The 17,837-nt window shown below is 45.9% G+C and overlaps 2 protein-coding genes across 3 annotated transcripts in view; one reads left to right on the top strand and one right to left on the bottom strand.

Annotated features, from left to right (window-relative positions):
* LOC118794797 (protein shisa-8) overlaps positions 1–4,475 on the top strand; it is a 36,924-nt gene extending 32,449 nt beyond the window's left edge. The window contains exon 4 of the mRNA XM_036553064.1: positions 2,977–4,475. Coding sequence (XP_036408957.1) covers positions 2,977–3,428 — 452 coding nt within the window. The 3' untranslated portion in view covers positions 3,429–4,475. The remainder of the gene's footprint in view (positions 1–2,976) is intronic.
* A 10,192-nt stretch (positions 4,476–14,667) lies between these two features.
* mrtfaa (myocardin related transcription factor Aa) overlaps positions 14,668–17,837 on the bottom strand; it is a 38,116-nt gene continuing 34,946 nt past the window's right edge. For both annotated transcript variants that reach the window (XM_036552585.1, XM_036552586.1), the window contains 6 exons: positions 17,356–17,562; positions 17,008–17,124; positions 16,534–16,680; positions 16,282–16,374; positions 15,970–16,027; positions 14,668–15,558 (listed from right to left, as the gene is read on the bottom strand). In XM_036552585.1, the coding sequence (XP_036408478.1) occupies positions 15,017–15,558; positions 15,970–16,027; positions 16,282–16,374; positions 16,534–16,680; positions 17,008–17,124; positions 17,356–17,562 (1,164 nt within the window). In that variant the 3' untranslated portion in view covers positions 14,668–15,016. The remainder of the gene's footprint in view (positions 15,559–15,969; positions 16,028–16,281; positions 16,375–16,533; positions 16,681–17,007; positions 17,125–17,355; positions 17,563–17,837) is intronic.

Below are 17,837 nucleotides of genomic sequence, written 5' to 3'. Positions count from 1 at the left end.
GCAAACACACACACACGCACGCACGCGCGCACGCATACACACACACACACACACGCGCACGCACGCACACACACACGCACGCGTGCACACACGCGCGCACACACGCGCGCACACACACACACACACACACATGCACACACACAAACTGTGTGTAAACTGGCCCGTCTTCCTATGAACCTGTGCCTACACTCTCCTGATTAGTCCCCAGGCGGGCAAATAAACAACACTACAGGTAATATCTTGCCATGTGGGCAAAGTCACTAAAAGGACAGACAGAGACAGAGGGGGAGGAGGGGGTATGTAAGGAGAGAGAAGACACACAGAGAGAGTGGGCCAAGGTGTCTGCCAGGTGTAGCAGCAGGCCCTGGACCAGGACAGCCTTAATTAAATCTTAATCAAATGCTAACGACCTGTGAATTTCCTTTTGGGTACGGGGGAGAGAGAGAGAGAAAGTGTGAGAGAGCGGGTGAGAAATAGACGGAGAGGGTGAGAAGGCCCCTGCTGTCTACGTCACATGTTTTCTCCGCAGGGACATCCTGTACTCTGCAACTCTCATTGCGGGGATTTTACACTCATTTCTCTGTCTGTGCCTTTACAAATTATCCCAAGACAAATCTGGACATTGCATATAAACTATATTAGACTCTTTCCTGAAGAGTAAGACCTCCTTCTCTATGTCACCAAGATCTGAATGAATTTGGTGGAAATACAACTCTTTACTTGAAATGGGTCTCATGAAGCATTTATAATACCTTTATATGTGCTGCCTACTGTATCAGAAATGTTGTCATAAGCATAAAAGAAGATTAGGAAAAGTATGGCATAAATCCTAAGTATTAGGCCTATATATAGCTTGTCATTACTTGTTACTTCACGTAACTTGGTAGTTGCTCATGTTGCTTATATATGCTTGTGACAAGATTTATGGCTGTTATTAACAGCTGATAAAGGCATTATAAATACTTCACAACAACAGTGTATGTACTGACATTAGATAGCCTTGGATCATGTACAGCATCCCCACAATGGGACATCCACAGTGTTTTAGATGCAGTGGGCGAATCAAAACATTTTTTATTGCACCATCAACTTTCTCATTGGTTGACAATTCATGGCACCTTTTGACCTTTTCGCGATGATGTCGCAATAAATTAATGTGAGACGTCATCTCCTAAATGAGTAAATGCCATTTCTGTTTACTGTATCGTGCCAACTGCCGTTTCATTACTACACATTGGAAATATCTTAATTTTCTTTCATATGTGGCAAACCACATATGTACACAGTTAACACAGTTTTTACACTTCAATGATGCGCACATCTGTGAGAACTCACGCACCTGCTTGTCCTGGGAGCTGCTGTTTCCTCCCCGGCAGTCAAACTCAATCGATGGCGCAAGGGCTGGGAGAGGAAAAAAACAACATTAATGAAAAAAGGGAAGAAAAACAAAAATGACAAAACAGTGAGCCGAACAAGGTTGTTAGTGTCTGAGGGCTCTGGGCTGGCGGCGCTGACCTCACACAGCAACACTCACGGCTCCCTCGCTAATCCGACAAGACACTTCAGCCCAAGTCTATTTTTACTCCACTCAAAACTCCCGCGTATTCCACTGCTAGCTGTTGATTTTTCATTTTTCTGTTCAAAGATGGTTAGAGTGATTTTTCTTTTCTTTTCTTTTTTTTTTACTCCTTGGCGTGAAACGGGGGGCTTGCACACACCCCCTAGTGGGCATGCATTTTGTTCTGCGCGTCTGTAGCTATTTAAGTATTTTGGCATTGATTTACCTGACGTGCAAGAACACATCAATGGTGTGTCGATCCCTCTGTTCAGAGGAGCCAAATCCCCACTAAACACGTATTATCACAGGAACTGTTGCCTTGGTTCTTTAATTAACGTTCCTTCCAAATTAAAGCTCTGACATAAAGCCCTTGCGGTTGAATTCTGACGCCAAGTCACTGACCTTTAACACATGCCAGGCACGTAACATTACTGTAGGATACATAGCCTTTGATACCGCAATGGATTAACTGCCTTCCCCACACTCTCGATCTGCTTTAATTTGAAACATTCGATTAATTTAAAATCCAGAGCTACACCTTACCCGCGATGGGAAACACTTGTGTCATTAGCATGGCAAAAGGATATTTGAGCTTGTTAAGTAAAATCTAGGGCCGAGAGGCAATTCTTTCTGTGTGTCAAAAGCCGTTATAGTAGCTGCTTTGTTTTAAAGAAATACCAGCTCCACGAGAAAGCTTAACATATTCATACCATGCGCTTGATGTGGGCTTACATCGTGTAATGCAGTGTTTGCCAGCCATGTTCCTGCGGGCACAATCGTGTATGCTGGTTCTCATTCCAGCTGAGCTCTCAATTAATTAGCTTTGATTCAGCTGCTGTTTGAACTCTGATCTGGATTTAATATCACTTAGCTAAGTCGGATTCTGCTTTTAGTCGTTTGTTACAGATATTTGTTTGAAGCATGTGTAAAGGAAAGATGAAAGTAAAAGTGATTGGCACAGTTATTTACATTTCTATTTCATTTTAGCCATTTAAACACAGACAGATATCATCTTTGTTGATTAAGAATCATGAGTTGTTCAGCGGGGTTGAACAGAGATAATTAAGCTAAACTGAGACAGCTGCAAGTGTGTAACATGGACAGATATCAGCAAAAAGAAAAAAAGATGTTGAATAAACAATTTTAGATCAGCTTTCCTTTTGTACAAACACCTCTAACAGGATATTTTCTCTGCAAATGTTTTCAGCTTAAATTCAAATTTAATCAACTAAGGTTGGGAATTGATTGATTTACACTCCATCTTATCTACACCTCAGGTGGGTAAAGCAGTAACATGTCTGTTATTCAGTAAAAGTAGAGAAGTAGAGAAGTTTCTTTTCAGATGGAAAAAACACAGATTTTCATGTGGCTAACTTCTTTTCTCACTGCTCCTCCTTTTGTGCCCCCTTTCATTGCAGACTCCAGCTCTAGAGATTACTACAAGAGTTACCCCATGATAGACTACTCCCACCACCAGGCTCAACCTCCAACCTTCCAACCAATCGCATTCCACCCCAAGGACAAGTCCTTCCTGCCTCCGCCCGACATCCACGCCCCATTGGCCATCACCATCTCTCCTGGCCCACTGGCCAAGCCCAAGATCTCCAAGACCAACACCCACCCTCTCACCTCCAGTTCGGCCTTCAAAGCCTGGGACCCCAGCAAGATCCACGGCCAGCATCCTGCCTCCAATGTGGGGCAGTCCTCCGGCCGGCGCCAGGTCTACTCCAACAAGAGGCAGTATAGCGTAGAGACGCTCCCGGAGCTGTTCTCTCAGCCCATGGGGTATGGACACACATCCCACCCCATGCAGCACCACCAGAAAAACAAGGGCCTGCCCACCAACAGCAAGACGGAGGTCACTGTGTGAGAACAGGCGCTCGCAGATCAAGAGCCGAACTGGGAGAGCGGGGTGCGCTTTGTACGAAGCTGTGGAGGAGCAAGGAGAAGCATACAAACGTGATTTTTTTTCCCTTCCCAGATTTTCCACCCAGGTCATTATACATTCATAACACCTTCTCTGTTTGATGGTCTCACAAGCTCTAAGCCTTGGCTTACAATGCCCCTTGCCCCCTTGTTTTTTCTTTATCCCAGACTTCCCCTGTCCATCTCCTTCCTCCTGAATGTATCAGTACTCCACCACCCCCCCACCCCCACTGCCCCCAAGCCCTGTCCCATAACCCCCTTACAGTCACAGCTATGTAATTTCAGGCGGTCAGAGCGGCACACACAGGACGATGACCCCTAGGAAACATTACATCAACAAGGAACAATGGCATTGTCCTGTCTCCTCCAATCAGCCTCCTCCAAGGCCGGAGTGCAAGATCACCCTGGCAACCTATTCAAAAGAAAGAAACAAATGTTTGTCTGTCGGGAGGGTGGACGGGGGGTGAAGAAAAAAAAAAAAAAGATGGGCAATATCCCGGATCCAGATTCGAAGGGTGTTCAGGGCGCGTGGAAGCTCTTGTGATTCAGGGCTGGCCGGCGTTCAGGCGAATTGTGACCAAAAGGAGGGGGGGCAAGCTCATTCGTTTGGCCGTTTTCAGGCCCCTACCCGGAGTTCTGACGAGATTTCGCAGTCTCTCCACGATGCATGAACGGCAAAGGACACGCCGTACAGGTATGAAACAAGGTCACTGCACCTCCTTTAAATCATGCCACCGGTGTCACCGAGGGCCTGGAACGATATTGGGAGCAGGACACAGGTCGCTGGAGAGAGCAGCTGCCGGGAGAGATGGATTGGCGTTTATAGTGAAGGCAAACAGTTTGCGCTTGAGGTCACTTCTGGGTTAGGCTGTGGGTCACAGTCAATCTTGGGTGTTATTGTTGACGCTGTAAATAGAGTGTAGATTAAAGGTCGTTACAAGGTTGAAATCTGCACTAAAATGCCTGGGCCTCCTGTTGACATCTGTCAACATTTAAGCTGCAGAGGCATAAACTGAAGAATCATATACTGAAAATATATATATATATATAAAAAAAGACTTAAACACTAGCAGCGATTCGTGTATGACGCATGCACTTTGTTCACGTGTGACTTTAATACTGACATAGACTTTGACATTATACATGTTTAACATAAATATATTGTTCGTCTGTATGTAAAGGCTAGGGTTCTCTGATTGTCCTCGGCCTTAGGAGTTAGGTTTAGGGAGCGTAAATATTTGGACTTTACGCATTTGGTGGTCAATGGAAACTTAGGGATTGCTTATGTGAAATGCTCACTCACTTGAGTGCACAACACGGTTTCTTTGCATGGCGTCTCTCCTCTGTCCTCGGTTCTCCCTGCATGTGCTGTGCTTTACCGTGGTTTGGCACAGTTTAGGTCACTATAGTCCAGGCTTGCCAACATTCAGCTTACTGTCTGCTTTCTCCTTATTGTGGTTTGCTAGCGGAAATATATCTGGCAGAGAGTCAGAGAAAGGTACAGGTAATGTTCAAGTCAGTGGTACCATGAGGACCGTACACCGAATGCACCGAGTGTTTTTTAAGCCCTGCCCCTTCACCCCTGTCCCGCCCCTCCAGCCTGCCCCTCCCTCTCCCGCTCCCTCTTCCTCACCCAGACAGTGTGAGTGAAGGCAGAAGCTTCCTGCTCCCAACCCTGTGTGGTCTTCCAAGCTGCTCACAGCCACACGACCCACTGCCTCTCTGAGGGGAGGCTGGGCTTAATTAATGACAGCCAACCGCCAGCCTGGCAGGTGACAGTCTGATACAGTAGCATGCATGATTGGGACTTACGCTTTCGTACATTAAGGATATGCAGGGCCCGTGCTCTTTAAGGCAATATTTTACTCAGATTGGGCGTTACGCAATGTTAGACAATGGCATTCATATGAATCAGTGGAAAATGCCTCACTGCTTCAGACTACCGGTGAGCTGTCATAGGGTTAAAGTAAGGGTAAGGTAAGAGCTTTCACAAACGGAATTCAAAAGGATGCAAAAGGATTCACTGTTCATGATTCAAGCAGCATCATGCAGCACCAAGGAAGATGTCATGCAGTCTATGTAAACTTAATTGACCTCGTTAAATGTGGCCATATTTTAGTAAAGCGGTGGAGAGGTGCATTGCTGACACAACCACATATGGATATGTTTGAGCATATTTCACACACTCCAGTAGTTTCAACATATGCCCTAGGAAAAAAAAAAATCCCATCTGTCCAGTTCTTGTCTTTTAACTCCAAAAACACAGGGGCAGAGATAGGGACAAGGACATCTTGAATATCAACTGGATGATTCTGCAAAGATACCTCTGTCCCTACAACCAAATCATTTGTGGGATCCCTTTACTAGATATATCAACGGCATAGCCTGTAATGGAACAAAAGCAATATAATACTTTCAAAGCAATAAGGACACATCAATACAGTTTTGCATGGGAGTCTTTATGGTCCTCTGAAGTCAAGTAAAAATACAATCCTAACATTGGCAAAGCAAGTCCAGGATTCAGACTGATTGCTGACTGGATTTTTGGAGGGACCTCTATCACAGAACACTGTTCCTGCCACTAAAATCCATTTTGAATCCATTTCCACTCACTGCGTGGCAGCTGGAACCCACACGGTCACGGTGCAGTGGTGCTGCTACGGACGAGGCTTTCCGCCATAATCAGAATGGAGGAGCCGTCATTAAAACAGGCCAACTGTCACAAACTGCAGGCCTTGCGACCTTGTGAGCATGCAGACTGTCCGGACCCAGATCCCTCTTTTTTCCTCACCCCCCTTTTTTTTTTTTTTTGGCGCGTTTCAAAAAATATTCAGATGAACGCGTCCTTGGCCTTTCTGCTAGCAGGCAGATGGGAGGGGTGAATTCGATCATGAAGGTTATGGATAATCACTGGGTATCCTGGCTAGGATATACTATTCAGCCTGACCGGGACCAGGAGGAGATTTTTGGGAAGCTTTTGCAATGCAAATTATCCTCCAACAAAAGAGAGTTGAATTAGTTTTTTTTGGAGGAAACGCCTGCGGTGGGGCGGATGCTGAAATGGAGAAGTCTCTCTCCGATACTCTTAGGACAAACAGTGCCAGGGGCCACACGGATGATATGGCATCGGGGAGTTAAAATGCGACCAGAATGCGACCGGAACATGGCTCCCCTCTCGTGCTGGAGCTCTCTGATTGGTTGTCAGGCTCACCCTCTGTTCTACACACTCAGTGCATTCTAATGTTGGGGTAGAACAGCAGAGGCGCCGATACTGAGCACTCTATCCAGCGATATCTCCTCTGATACTCCCCTACACTTGTCTGTCACAATCTGACTGGCCAAGGCTGATCAGCCATAAAACCAGACTGGGAGACACAACGCTAATACAGTGCAAAGCAACGCTATGGCTAAATATGGATCTTCCCAAAGGAATTGATTGACTTTTGCTGTTCTGTGTGAAAAAGAGTTTCTGCAAAACCTTAAACTCAAGTTACGAGGGAATGCAGGAACGCAATCAAAGTGATCTGAAAGCAAGTGGGCGAATAAACAAGTGTTTTATCTCAACATCGCAATATGTTTGTTTTCTATATTTGGATTTAAAGTTGCATCAAAAATTACTATTGACATGAAGAGAAATTGAAGTGCTTCCAAATTCCGAACCTGAAACCATGCATTTCTTCTTACCCTAAGGTTTTACCTGCTGTATTAAATGTTTGTGATTTTTTTAATTTGGCATATATGTATGATACTCAAATTTATGTATTCACATTAAAATGCATTCTAAGTGTTTCAGCAACACATCAATTGCAGATGAGACCAAAATGTCTGATTTCTGTACAGCTACAAAACAGTATATCTACAGTGAATCATGTGTTTTCCAATACTTTTGGTAGTATGTTTGACTGATGTATACTCATGTATATACTGTACCATTTGTCTGCAATGAACTTTGTCAAATACTTGGTTTATATAAGGGCTTTTTAAATAATTAAATGCAACTAGAACTTTTTTCATTTCTGGCAAAGAAGAAAATATCTACATTTAGAATCCCCCTAGTGGTGTCAAAATTAATTTGTTCAGACTTCATTTCGGATTTGGCCGAGATATGACTGTGGGTTGTTATATGGTAAAAACGTTCTGACAACCTGCAAGAGGAAAGAGGTTTCCTTGTGGATGTGCTAAAAGATTTCTGGCCTTTATTGAAGCGGTAGTACGAAGGCACATTTTCAAAGCCAAGTCTGGAATAAAGCAGGGTTTTATCTATGTGAGTTCAAAATGCCTAAAACCCCAGTACAGACAAACACACAGGAGATTTACCATTTAAAGATCCAAAAGTCTACTTTAAGCTGTAAATAAGTCCCAATGCAGACTTTCACAATAACTCACTGGCATTTGGAATTCAAATTGGACCTGGTCTATTGAGGGGGTATGACGTAAACAGGAGTTTGCAATGCAGCATTGAAATCTCAAAATGATCTCTCTTACAGTTCATAAAAATACTTTCTGTTCATATAAATATATATTGGGATTCTTATGCTGTTCTTTATTCATAGTTCAGAGTGGAAATGGAGCAAAAAAGCTGAATATTTACATGTGTAAAAATATGTATATGAATTGATATAAATAACATGTTTACACATGTGTCCCCTGAGGTTTTCACATATGCTGATGCGCCCAGCTGTGACGGCCATGTTAAAAAGCCATATTAACATACACTATAAGGTAAAAAATAAGGTAAAAAAAAAAAAATCCAAAAGATGAGGCTTCTTCAGTATACATGTCAAAATATATTGCACAGACAACAAATATCACATTGCCACTTTTACACACAATTGCATTGCTGGTGGCCTAATTCATATGTTTATTTGCATATAGAACATTCCCCATGGGGGGGGGGGTACCCAGCAGGACGCAGGGCAGACTCTCAGTGGCCTTTGGTGGACCGGGCGCGTGCTGTTAACCTGCTTAGGCCGACATGTGGGTCAGTCTGCAGACTGGTGGTGACTGTGACACTGACTGAGGCAGAATTTAGCCAATCACAGAGCCACTGTGTGCTGGCACGCACCTGCGCGGAGTACTCCGGGCTGCGGTGAAGGCGGCTGTGGGCGAGTAATCAGCTGGGTCACGGCTACGCTCTCTGCCCTCCACGTGCTCGGCGTGCTTCTCGTGCTCTTGCCGCTTGTCCTTGTTGCCGTTGCAGCTGAAAGGTCCGCTGCTCCGTAGCTCTGGTCATGTGACTCGCGCACCTCCCGCCGTCTCCCCCCAGCCTTTATCGTGCGCCTGTGTGCGGAATGCGAAACACAGCTGTCATTAATAGCCCTGTTAACCTGTAAATCCCTGAGGTCTCAGGTGTCAGATATTAAAGGACCTGAGAGGAGAACAACAGTAACTGAGCCCAAACACACACACACACACACACACACACACACACACACATACATGCGCTTAATGGTGTGGTATTACAGTGTTTCTAACTCCTGTTACAGTACAGTATTACTGGTTTAACTTACTCAAGATAATACAGTATACAGTATACAGATAATACAGTATACAAATAAAGTTTAAAAGCAGAGATTTTATCACATTTAAGCCCCCTCCCCCTCCCCAAAAAGCAAGCCAATCGCAGTGCAGAATGACTGCAGTCATAGTCACTCCGGTTAAAGGGGCTTCCAGAATAAGAGCTGCTATAGGCCCATCTTGCTACACAGCTGTGTCAAGCTCAACGCTGATACACAGTGTACAGATGCATGCTGGTCTGTGTGGCTTTGTGACAAGGGGACAGGATCCACAGCCAGATGGTCTGTGAACGTCCTCTGGGACGCTGCTGCCAGAGTTACCCTTGAATAAAGCAAACTTAAAACGTGCCATTTCAGTGGAAAAAAAGCAAACAAGCTAATTTTTCAAAACAATAAAATCCGTGAGGAACCCCCGGAGGAGTGCATAATGTGATGTCATTTAAACATGCCACATTGTTAAACTATTCCTGTGAGGAAATGCACTCACCAGCGCAGTATCACAGATGTACAGACACGTGTAAGCCAGTCTAGTGACACATGCCTGAGCCTCATATGCTGAAGCTTCCTCATGTAAAGATCTCTCTCCCAGACTGCATACACAGAAACAGGACTCTGCCTTGCATATGGGTCCTGGGGTTGGGAAAAATTAATGGGAAAGAGGTCTGGTCTAAAGACCAGGAGAATATGTATGAGTAACTACAACAAGTTTGACATGTGATGTGCTGGCCACTTTTTTTTTTAAATGAGATTGCGAGTATTTAAAAAAAAAAAATTTTGCACTAAAGATGTTGCGTGCATCAATGTTAGAAACAAAACATGTAAAAGCTATTATGTATGGAATAAAAACATTTTTAATTTTAATATCATCTGTGTTTTGCAGTCTGGGGAGAGAGGCCGGTGGTTTGCTGGGGGTGATGACCGTTTCAGATCGGTCAGGTACAGAATTTGCTGAAAACACAGAGGGGTTGAAACACACGGGGGGTGTGACATTTATGTAATAAGAAGGAATTAAGGGCCCCACGACTTGCCCAACAAGCTCAGTTCCAGAAAACTTCACCTATTGTATCTTGCATCCAAGAAGTAACCAGGCCCATCCAAAATCAGCCTCTGAAATTTCTATATATCTTTACCTATATATTGAGAAAGGCCATTCTGAATGATGGTGATGATGATGATGATGTTAATGATTGTTTAAGTTTATACAGTACTATTTTTATTTTTAAGGATGAAGAGTCAAGTTGAATTGTTTGACTTTTAAAGCATCTCTTTATAGTAGAAACCTTATTAAGTGTTCTTTGTATAACTTGATAAAAAATAAAAATGGTACGAGAAAGCCGGCATCTGTGTTTGTGTACGGGCACGCGTGTGTCTATAAAGAGGTCTCGAGTGTGTGAGCGCAGATGTATGTATCGTTATAAAGCCATCTCAAGTTTGTGTACAGGTATATGTGTCTTCATAAAGCTGGCTCAAGCGTGTGTGTGTATGGATATATGTGCCTTTATAAACCTTTCTCAAATGCCAGTTAAATAGAGTTACCTGGCGTTTGAGACAGAGAGATGAGATGGGATTTTGGGACCGCTGTAAATAATACAGGGAGACAGTAATAAAGAGCGAGAGTTATAGTGAACTGAGGTAATAAAAGGAAAAGAAAACTGAGGCAAAAACAGGAGAGAGTAAGACAAGAAAGGAGGAGAAAAGCAGGAGTGGTGCATTCTGGGGAAGGAAAAAAAAAAAACGGAAAACTAGAGAAGCAGAAAATAAGACGGACGGGACGCAGAGCTGAGAGAGACGACACCGGGGTGGACAAAGGGAACGGGGGGCCCAGCAGCACTGAGAGCAACCGGATGGCTGGCCGCAGTGTTGCAATGCTAATGCTGCTAATGTTGTGATTGATTGCAAACTGTGTGACGGGACGGGGGGGGGGGGGTGGAGGGGAGAGAAGGTGGGGGGGGGGGGGGGGGGTGTTTGGCAGCACAGACAGGTGAGGGGGGTTTGCGACGGCCAACAGTCCAGCTGAGCAGTTGGAGGCCGGGGCTGCGGAATCCGAAGGCAACCATAATCCCCACCCCCCAACCCCCCACGCTCAGCCCACCGCTGTTCATAGCCTGTGACAGCTCTATCAATCTCTCTGTCTCACTTTCCCCCCTCACAGCTGCTGTCAACCCACAGCCAGGGAGGTCACAGACTGCACAGTGAGATGGGGGACAGCTGGGGAAAGCGAGGGAAAAAAAAATGACAGAGCCCACACCAAGACAAAGGCCAGGCCCGTAGCATCTGCGGCCTTGTACGTATGCAGGCCACACTGCAGTCGGCTAGCGGCAAGTTAGCACTGCAAGGAAGCGCCCAGGTGGTGACGCGGCTTTTTAGCGGGTTTGGACATTTAAGTGAGCTGCTGGGTAGGTGCACTTCGTCAGTTAGTCAGTGCGTCTGGCTTGTCATTCACTGCATCAATCACACTTGCTCGGTGGGGGGTGGGCAGGCAGAAATTGATAGAGACTTCATTAGATAGATGGGTTGATCGATCTTCCCATCCCACATATATAAACTCAATTAAAGTTCACCCTCATGAGGAAGTGCTGCATATTTCTGCCCAGGCCTCCACTCTTGCCTGTTGTGAGTCTGGCTGCACAGATTTTCAAAGACCACACTGCCCTCTGGTGGGAAAAAGAAGCAATGCAGCTTGACTGCACCCTCAGACCCTCCGTCTGCATCCCACCTCCTATAAGGTTAGAATCCTTATCAATGGTCTTACTCTCCAATATGTCAAAGCTGTTTAGCTTTTGAAATTACAGGCACGTTTGATAGACATCTGTGTAAAAGTTAGCTCTGCAAAATCGTTTTAACATGCAAATTTCTGACAGGAAAACCTCTCTACACCACTACGAAATCGCACGATCGATACGTCCGGTTTAAAAAGCAGGGAGTACAAGGCGGCGCGGAGGTGGGCGGAGACAAGCCTATAAACCTGATGGATTTCTCCTGCGCAGAAAATTAATTGTCTGCGGTGGAACGTGCCGAAATTCGACACATCAGCACCGGCTCTTAAAACGGGCCTCGTTAGCCGGGGCTTTTAATTAGCTGGCTGAAAATAAAACACCTCAAACAAGGGACCTTCGTGATCAATTGTTTAGTTTTTTCAATTAGGGACTGAAAACTGCTCTGTGATGAATAACAAGGGGGGAAAAAAATTGCACTCAGACAAAAGCTTGCGTGGATCTCACCCCCTGGCTGCGTGAAAGCTTGTTAAGGATGCCCTGAAGTGCAGGGGGCTGGGGAAACAGCAGAGCAGATGCTTTCAGGAGGAGGAGAGTTTTGATTAATTAGTAGCCCTCTGTCTGAACGCCACATCTTCCGACCACACAGATGAGCTGACTGTCTGGACAGGGAGAAGTGCTAGGGCTGCAAGCTGTGTCCCAGTCACGTACAGCTGTGTAAAAATCCCACATTCTGAGATTTACATGAGAACTTGTTTTCTCCGAAGCCATTGCTCTGTGGGATAAGACCAACGTTGGCAGTAGCCTTGGGTTAGTAAACCTACATCAACGGTAGGCGATTCAGCTCTGCCTGATCCGGTTCTGGGTCAGGTGAACAAGCTCCTCTGTCGTTGCTGAGTGCGGCTTGCTCCCCCCCCCCCACCCCCCATCACTCCAGAGCTGAGAGAGACACGTTTCTCTGCACTCTGAGTAAACCAATTATCTCTGTACAATCAGGGGCTGTGAAAACGAAATGGCCTACCTCTCCCCTCAGTGATCTGCAAACTGACAGGGTGTTTATCTCACTGCATGACGGATGCTTTGTATCGGTAGAGATTTACAGTGTTATCTCCATGAACCTGTAAGATACACATAAAGATAACAGCAGTGTCTTCAGTATGGATAAGAGCTACTCTTGCATGGGACAATGAGTAGCTACTGGTGTGGGACGAGACTACCGTGATGCCTGAAATCCAATCACATTCTTCACAGGACAGATGCTTGGCAAGATAATTGTGCTGTTGACTTGGTATTAATCAAACAAACGTTCAAGATCCTGAAGCCGTGAGGCTGAAAGTCTTTTTATAACGTATATAACGCATGTCAACTTCTATCCTTCGCAAACGCCATTTCTCGCACTGCTGAAATAGTCTGATTGGTCAAATGGGGAGGATCTGGGGGCCAGGAGACGTAGGCTACTAGTATCTTCCAGGTTTCCAAAACCACATCTGGGAACCTCCGTCTTTGTGTGTCAGACTATTTGCCACACAGATCAAAACAGGTAATAAGACAACCAATTACGCACGTTTAAAATGTCAACCTTCACCTCAGTGGCCATTAAGCCTTAATGACAGGGAACGGACACATACATATGACGGCGTTGTTGTTTTGATGGGTGACAGTGTTTCGGTGGGGGTGTGCTAGGTTTTGTTTGTCTTCAACAGGCACACAATAACGGTGGGAATGAGACTGCACTTGGGTGGGTGTGTCTGAGCATTAGTGTGCTGTAGTGCCTGTGTGTTACTGGTGTCCATATGCTTTAGAGTTGTGGTGTTTGAATGGATGCGTTTGTCAGCATGATCTTCCTTACATTTACGCCATTCATGCATAACACCAATTGTCCTTCTGTCCACAACATACAAAAACCCTCCAATGTTGTCATATATATATTTTTTTTTTATTTTCAAGGTGTAATTTTTTCCTTTTTTTTTTTTTTTATAAAACCCGCAAAAAGTCCAAATATTTTTTGAACTCCACCCATAAATTCCCCACCCACCCACAACCAGGTAAAATGGATATTTTATGTATCCCAAATACAGCAATGCATTATGGTCTGGTTATAACCCTCCGAGACAGTCCATTTCATATGGTGGGTTACCATATCCCAGAGCAAAAAAAAAAACAGGCCAATCTTAAGTGCGTGTTCAGACAGGCCCATTGCAGTGATACACTGAAGTTTCTCCTACGATACCCCCCCCCACCCCCCCTCTCTGTCCCAACCAATCATCAGTCAGTGCAAACGTGGGGCGATATGTGAAGAGACCCTGAAGGTGTCGCTGGCGTGGGGATATATATATATATATATATATATATATGCTTGTCCTCACTCCTCTCTGTGATGCTGGATTCCTACTGAGCCCAGTCCAGCGAGTGGCACTCAAATATAAACTAACTTCAGTGTGCAATGACGTTAACTCTGTGTGCGTGCATGCACTCAAGTGTGTGTGTGTGTGTCTGACTGTGCGTGTGTTTCTTCTTCCATAGACATGGATAGTCCCATTCTCACAACATTTACTGGCTGACAGCACCTGACCCCCCCCTACAGCCTGGGAGGACCCAGGAGTGTCTGTTACTGGAACCACAAAAGGCCAGACTGACCTATTTTCATAACAAACCTGCTGGCTGAATGCAGGAATGATCAGCAAGCCAACGGTACAGTTACCAAGTACGTGTAACTGCTTATTTGCACAAACAGAATGTATTCAAAAATGCATCTACTTATGCACCATGTCATCTGTTTTCAATTACTGATGAGAGTTATATCATAGTTTGGTTGAGGCTGTTAAAAAGAGGACTGGTCTCTGTTGGCAATGTACTGATACAGTACAGTACAGCATAGTGATGGAAACATGGTTCAGATATATATACATATATATATTATATATATATATAATATATTGTTATATATATATATTATATATTATATATTATATATTATATATATATATATATGGTTACAGGGCCAGCTGAAGGAGCACGTGATCGTTTCTTTGTGAAGCCTGGTCTAAATCAACAGCTCTGGATTCAAGTGCAGCGTATTTGTGAGAGAGGAGATCTGAATTTACCGCTCAGGTGTGTACGAGAGGGAGGGAGATACAGAGAGACAGGGACAGTGATGGAAGAGAGAGAGGGAGAGACAAAGTGAGAGGACCAGTTTATGGTGTGTCTGTGTGAGAGGAGCTAGGCTTTATATGAGTAAGTGCGTCCATAAAGGAGGACTAAGAGCCTTCGTGTTTTGTGAGGGAGAGTGCAGGTCCACCCAGCTATAAGCAGGAGTCCCAATGCAGCTGCAGGTCAGAACTGTCCAAAAAGTCAGCGGAGAATACGCTGGGGGGTGTGTGGGAGCTGAGGGGGGCGAGTCCCGTCCCCGTACTGCCACCCCCGCCCATCGTGATGTCCAACCAGTCCATGCTGTCCAGGGCGGGGTCTCCGAAATCCAGTCCTGGGTGGTGCGGGGTGAAGCTCAACTCGCAAGTGTCCATGGGGGAAGGGGGATGGTCCAAGATACTGGAAGTGCTCAGCATTTGGCTGTGGAGGTCATCAATCAAAGTCAGCGGCCCGCCAGGCTCCACCCCCAGCAGCGGCTTCCCGGTGGTGCTCTCCAGGAAGTCCTCCAGACGCCCGCTTCCCGTGCCCGTTCCGTGCTGGTCTCCGGGGGGCGGGGGCTGCGGCTCGTCTCCTGGTGGCTGCTGGACAGTCACAGGCTCAGGGGCGGCGGAGGCGGGGGCGGGCGAAGGGGGAGGGGTGTTGGGGCGAAGGCGGGACAGAGAGGGGTCGGGGTCTGCCTTGAAGCTGGCTGAGATTTCTGGAGGAGACAAGAAAGAGGGACATATATGGATGAAGAGATATACAAGCAGGGCCAATTCTTAACCAGCACCTGTCAACCATCATACCATTACCTGAAAAAAACTGCATGACTTCACACTGCACAGCTAAAGGACAAAAACTGAGGCTTGCTTATTATAATATATGGGGTGGCAGTATAGCATAGTGATAAGGAGCAGCACTTGTAACCAAAAGGTTGCTGGTTCGATTCCCCGCTGGAGCACTGCTGTTGTAACTCAGTAAATATCCAGCTGTGTAAAGGGGTAACATGTAAAAAATTTTAATCTATGTAAGTATAATGCTAATGCCAATAATGTAATGTAATGTAATCATAACCAAAGCAGAGTGAGAGATTGAGGTGTGTGCACAGAGACGCTCATTGCTCCCTTACCTCCGCTCTGAATCAGGATGTCGAACAGATCGTCCATGTGCTGAGCAGAGCCGTTCTCCTGCAGGCAGAAGGAGACATGATGACTAATGGTACAGAATCATGCAGTAAAGCGGCGTGACTCATTTTGCTGGGATACGCCCATGTGCGCGCTTTGGGCAGGGCTGGGAGAGCCTTCACCGCAGAAAATCGGGAACAGGGAACGACAGGAAACTTATTTGGTAAAACCGAGAATACCTACGGGCCGGACAAACCCCAGACACACTGACAGAAAACGGAGCCTCGCTGTGTGAGACAGAGGAGGATATCCAGTACCTTGCCGTGCTGCGTGGAGGGGCAGGTCTCTTTAGGGGGTGGAGAGGGGGGGCCGAACAGAGCGTGCTGGTCCAGCCCAGAACATACCTCCACCTGTAGGGGAGAGAGGGGGAAACACCCTACGTTAACACCCCTTGACACATTACATCCTGGCTGTGAGTCACAGACATAAAAACGGGTGTTACTCACAGGAACACTGACTCAAACTGACATGGACTCCTCACTGAAACTACACACACAGCCTGCAATTACCGTATGAGGAGGGGAGGAGGGGGCCTGGTTTCCAGAGGGGGCAGAGTCATCACTCAGAAAGAACGGCTGGAGATTGGGTGGAGCAGAGAAAGACAGAACCGCCCCCTCTGAGCAATTGGTTGACACATGCAGCCCCGCCTTTTGTCCCTGGGGTAGAGATAACGAGAAAGAAAGTAGGACCAATCAATTATATTAACTAGATGAATGTTTTGGTCAGTCTGTTCAGACTCATCATGAAAGTGAAGACCATTATGATTATTCGTGGCAGGCTAAGCAATGCCATTCAGTTATTAATTTGTTCAACAGGCACCTGTACCCAGGGTGAGCCACATGCCTTGTGTTTGAAACATTACCTAATCACACAACAGGGCACTAAATGAAACAAATTTGAGTTGAGCACCCTGCAAGCATCCTTACAGAAATAAACACAAAAGTCATTACTTCCTTGGAGCACAGCCAACGACCTTTTCTTACCTTTCTGACTGGCTGATCGGTGATGCTGGGCTGCAGCTGTTGTTTTGACTGGTTATCAGTACTGGCCAGCTGAGGTGGTGATTGGCTGGGAAACTTGGTGGGAGTGGACTTCAACCTCTGATGGACGAAAAATGAAGAGAGATTAGGGTAGTGTGAGATTAACTACACATGCCATGGTGTATCACAACTGCTGAGCAGGTGAACAATAAGAAAGGCCTTAAACAGAGGGCATGACCACACTACTGCAATTGCAATGGTCCAAGACAAAAGTCGGGTTGTTGCTTGCAGCATACCATACCACCTCTCTGTGCTCTTCTGTGAAACACTCGGGCTTGTGCTTCTGAATACCTGCAGTTTAGCGTGTCCACTGGATTTGCCCTCAGGGGCTCCACTGCCCTGGCCATCTGTGTTGTGATTGGTCAGAGCGATCAGGAACTGGTTGCCGTTGCTGTCCGTCAGGAGGGTCGGGGTGGGCTGCGCCTTGAGGAGGTCCAATGAGAAGGAGGGGGCGGAGACAGAAGTGCCGAACTGCTGGTTGAGAAACACCTGGGACACCTGGCGAAGAGGAGGGACACACGTCACCAGGCTCACGCCACGGCATGACTAAATAAACAAACAGCAGAGTATCCAAAAAATGTCCTGGAATTGATAACAGTAATCAAATCATTATTGTGTTAGGCTTGGAGTTTTGCACAGCGTGGACCGTGAGAGACATCAAGGGATTACTCCGATAAGTGGCACTGGTGTTAAGCCAGTCGCCGGCTCTGAATTGTGTTGCCACGCGTTAAAATGCCTCCCTGCATGCAGATCATAGCGCAGCACGATCCTGC

This window comes from Megalops cyprinoides, chromosome 19, assembly GCF_013368585.1.
Source record: "Megalops cyprinoides isolate fMegCyp1 chromosome 19, fMegCyp1.pri, whole genome shotgun sequence".
Lineage (NCBI taxonomy): Eukaryota > Metazoa > Chordata > Actinopteri > Elopiformes > Megalopidae > Megalops > Megalops cyprinoides.
This window is presented reverse-complemented; position numbering and strand designations above follow the sequence as displayed.